Below are 4,148 nucleotides of genomic sequence, written 5' to 3'. Positions count from 1 at the left end.
GCTGATATTTAAGCTCTCAGCCTGTAACATATATCAGAACGTTTAATATCTATAGGATCAGAAATAACAAACACGGGAAACTAATTTGCTAACAACCTTCTTAGTTATCTTGTCAACTTCATCAATGTAAATTATCCCTTGTTGAGCTGCTGCAACATTGAAATCTGCTGCCTACATTGCAAATGTAACCACTTCAATGATGAGGAGACGTGTACGACTAGAAACAATGAAACATTATGCCTGAAATATCTAAAACAAAGAAAGAAGATGGCACAATGCAACGAGCTTCCACTATTGTAGGGGTGTGAAATGTATGAAAAAATTACTATATGTCATATGATTGGAACCCCAAATACTATATGTCAAGGAAAATTAAAATCTCTTTAGTGATACTTCCAGAAAGAATGCAAACCCCTAAGAGGATCGATATGTATGATCCAGAGTAGAGATTCCATATATACACATTGAATCCTCATTTCAAACTTCAAATCAATGAACATCTTTTATGTGGACAAGAAACTTTTCTGCAGAACAATGCACATACCGCAAGTAGTTTGTACAGTATTGATTCAACATCTTCTCCAACATAACCAGCCTGCAATTAGAATTTTTCCTATTGTTAGGTCAAAAACAATGAGGTTCTGTCTTAGTGAAAATTGATTGCATCAAGCCAGCATACCAAATACGTCTATATCATTCACACAAGTGAAAGGCACATTTGAATGCTTAGTTTGCCAAATTCTAACATGACCGAATCAATGAGTGCATACTTGCCTGTGTTAAGGTTGTTGCATCAGCAATGACAAACGGAACATTCACAAATCTAGCTAGTGTTTTCGCGAGTAGCGTCTTCCCTAATTGATGAAAGTTCGTTAGCATATCATAGTAGATATGTTCTAATTTCATATATCAAAATGAAAAAAAGGCAGCAATGTAGATGACAATAATTATCAATTTACAATTAAATGGGGGAAGGAGGAAGTGGTTTACCTGATCCTGTTGGACCCATGAGAAGAACATTACTTTTTTCTAGCTCAACATTATCGTCATCATCTAACCCCTCTGAAACTCCAGGATCTGCCCCTGACCTAGTGTTGAAATTCACCAATTCATTCAACCATGGCAAATAGATAACAAAAAAGACTAAACTATGAGATTTTTGGTTTGGAAATTCCAAATATGTTTATGATTCTTTCCTTTCCAAATTCAAAATATGAAAATGAAAAAGGACATTGCAAGAACTAAGTCAACTAACCCTTTCTGCAAAGTGGAATGGTATATTCTTTTATAGTGGTTATAAACAGCTACAGAAAGCACCTTCATCAGAAACATAAACCATTAATGAGACCACAGTCAAAAGCCAAAAGTTAGAATAGTACATTTACATCAACTAACACACTAGGCCCTTCTTTTCATGGGATCAAAACTAAGAAAATGATGAAGACATCACTGACATATTTATATGCAAAAAAGTTTTCTTTCAATTCATTCTGCTTAGCCAATGATTCAAAAAGGGAGCAAATACACACCATTGCTAATTACTACTATGCCAAAATCAAATATATCTCTAAAAACAAAACTGGATTAAAATCAGAAACTAATGTTAATTGAGGATACCTTCTTAGCTCTCTCTTGTCCAATTACAAACTTGTCAAGTCCCTTACAAATCTCCTTTGGGGATGGCAAATCCTTACCCAAATTAGACCCTCCCCAAGAAGTCTTCTCTTCATTTCCGCCACCTCCACCTCTACCGCCAGAGCCACCTTCCCGGGACCCCGGAGCACGCATATTCATCCCATGCACGAAAGGCGGCCCTGGAGGATTATGAACAGCCAAACCATTCACATTGTTACCACCTGGTGGTGGAGGCCATACCTCAGGTGGCTCCCCGCTATTACCGCCACCATTGTAGGACCTTAAAGTGTCCCACAATGAAGCCTCAAGCCAGCTACCACCACCACCATTCTTAGAACCATAATCTTCACCATCACCACCACCATGACCACTACTATTTCCACCACCCTCTTTACCACCACCACCATTCTTCCCATGTGTGATCCTCCTAGAAGATTGAGATTTGCCACTGCCATTGCCATTGCCATTGCTGCCACTATTAGTTACCCTCCCAATCTCCACAAAGGTACCTTGCAATGGTGAAGTGCTGAAAGGTTTAAAGTAATAAGCGGTTTTGCAAGTTGGACACAGATTCACCGCTTGGTAACCAGCACTACCAGCTTCTCCACCACCATTCACAGGAACATGTAGCGCCAAACTCGAACCAGAACCTGAATCAGAATCAGAAGCTGATGTGGTCGGAAAATGGCGATTGGAGAATACGAGGTTCATGTCCTTGCTGCAACGCGGGCAGTTTGCCTCTGCCCGAATCTTCCGGATCGGGTTGTCATCGGATCCACCCCGGTCCCATTTGTACCGCTCCTGAACTCCGACGAGTGCCTCCCGCCGGCGATGATGTCCGACCCCGCCAGTGATGTGGATATGGTGATTCAGATGGGTCGAGATTGGGCGCACACGGTTGAACCGGTAATTCAAACCGGTTCGGTTCCGAATTCGGGTCATGTTAACCGGAGAATCGACCAAATGGGTGTCGGAGAGTGACGCCACTTCCTTCACCTTCTTCCATCTCGAGAAGATTCGTGACATGGATGTTGAATTTTGATTGATTGAAACACCAAAAAAATTAAAAAAATAAAATAAAAATAGTAACTCTGGGATTATACTAACAAAACAATCACAGAATTGAAGTTCGTAGAGTAATGTTTTCGACGGAATTGCATTTGTTTCAAGGACCCAATTGAGAAAAGATTGCAGCTTTGGATCTATGCATCTGAATTATATAGTGGGTATAAATTTGAGTTGTTGAAGAGAGAGAGAGAGAATGAAGGGAGAGGATTGAGCAATAAGATAGAGTTGAGGAGTGTTTCTCGGTGAAGCGAAAGAAATGGTGTGTGAAAAATGAAAGAGAGAGAAAGAGATAGATACAACGATAGATATAACGCACACACACATAACATACACTCGTCTTTTTCTAAGTTGTTGAGGGTAAGTGGGTGATGCTTATTTTTTATGTGATCTGAATTCTGAAGCAGTTAAAAAGAAAAAAGAAAAAACTGAAACCGGTTACTTGCTTCTCATCTGTGAATCTGTGTGTGGTATGTTACTTTTTATTTTTTTTTGGCTAATTTTTGACAACTTTGACCATATCCTATTTTTGTTCCTTGTAAGTCACACATTGCTTCCTTTTCTGTGCTTCTTTCTTTTACTATCATAGATAGATTAGAGGAACTTGCCATTTTGCAGCCATAACCGCTTTCTTTTTTCTGTTTTGGATCCCGCTAGGGAGATAATGGACTATTTGTACGATGTGTACAATGGGCTATTGAGTTATAAAATGAACATCTCCCATACTATCTAAAATAACCATCTAAGTACTAGCGATAATAAACATCTTCCCAAAAGCTTAAATTGATTTTGGAGTTCACCAAGATTTGAACTCTTGATCTTTTGGATCTAGCGCTTTAATACCATGCATGATACCATTCATCCCAAAAGTTTCAGCTAATAGAAAAATGTAACATTAATAATTATATCTTTAATATTCTCTAAACTTCCATTGTACACATTGTATAAATATTCTATTGATTCCTCATACTTTTCCTTTTGCTTTTTATGGTGGTCATACCATAATCCAATACACAATCAGATTTAAAGTGATGTCATCTAGACCAACACGTCCAATTTTAATAGAGGTTGAACACAATGACAAAAATTATTTTTAATATGAAAATAGAGATAGTATTTTGGTTGAATATTGATATTTGAAGTATATTACAGTATTGTAGAACTCATTCAACACGCTCTCCACGTATTTCAATACGCCCTCGCCCTCCACCTGTTGGCCAGGATGTTGCCACGTGTCCAGCACGCCTCCACGTATTGCAACACGCCCTTCACGTGTTGACTTTTCACCTACAAAATCCATACATATGTAATTATACCAAATAATTCCATTTCCAAAAAAAATACCAACTTTTTTTTCATATAACAAAAAATCAGCCACACAATGATGTGGATTTAATTTTATTTATTTAAATAAATAATATTTAATTATTTTTTATAACTCTCTTAAT

At 37.9% G+C, this 4,148-nt stretch overlaps 1 protein-coding gene across 1 annotated transcript in view; it reads right to left on the bottom strand.

Moving 5' to 3' along the window:
• Window positions 1-3,133, bottom strand: part of LOC107644713 (CLP protease regulatory subunit CLPX1, mitochondrial) — a gene marked incomplete in the record, with an annotated part of 6,122 nt that extends 2,989 nt beyond the window's left edge. Inside the window, 7 exon segments of the mRNA XM_016348639.2 lie at window positions 1-21; window positions 97-171; window positions 545-595; window positions 775-854; window positions 991-1,088; window positions 1,256-1,317; window positions 1,618-3,133. Coding sequence (XP_016204125.1) covers window positions 1-21; window positions 97-171; window positions 545-595; window positions 775-854; window positions 991-1,088; window positions 1,256-1,317; window positions 1,618-2,661 — 1,431 coding nt within the window.

Source organism: Arachis ipaensis, chromosome B05 (assembly GCF_000816755.2).
Source record: "Arachis ipaensis cultivar K30076 chromosome B05, Araip1.1, whole genome shotgun sequence".
NCBI classification, from domain to species: Eukaryota; Viridiplantae; Streptophyta; class Magnoliopsida; order Fabales; family Fabaceae; genus Arachis; species Arachis ipaensis.
Note: the sequence above shows the minus strand (reverse complement) of the source record. Positions and strands in the feature narration are given on the sequence as shown.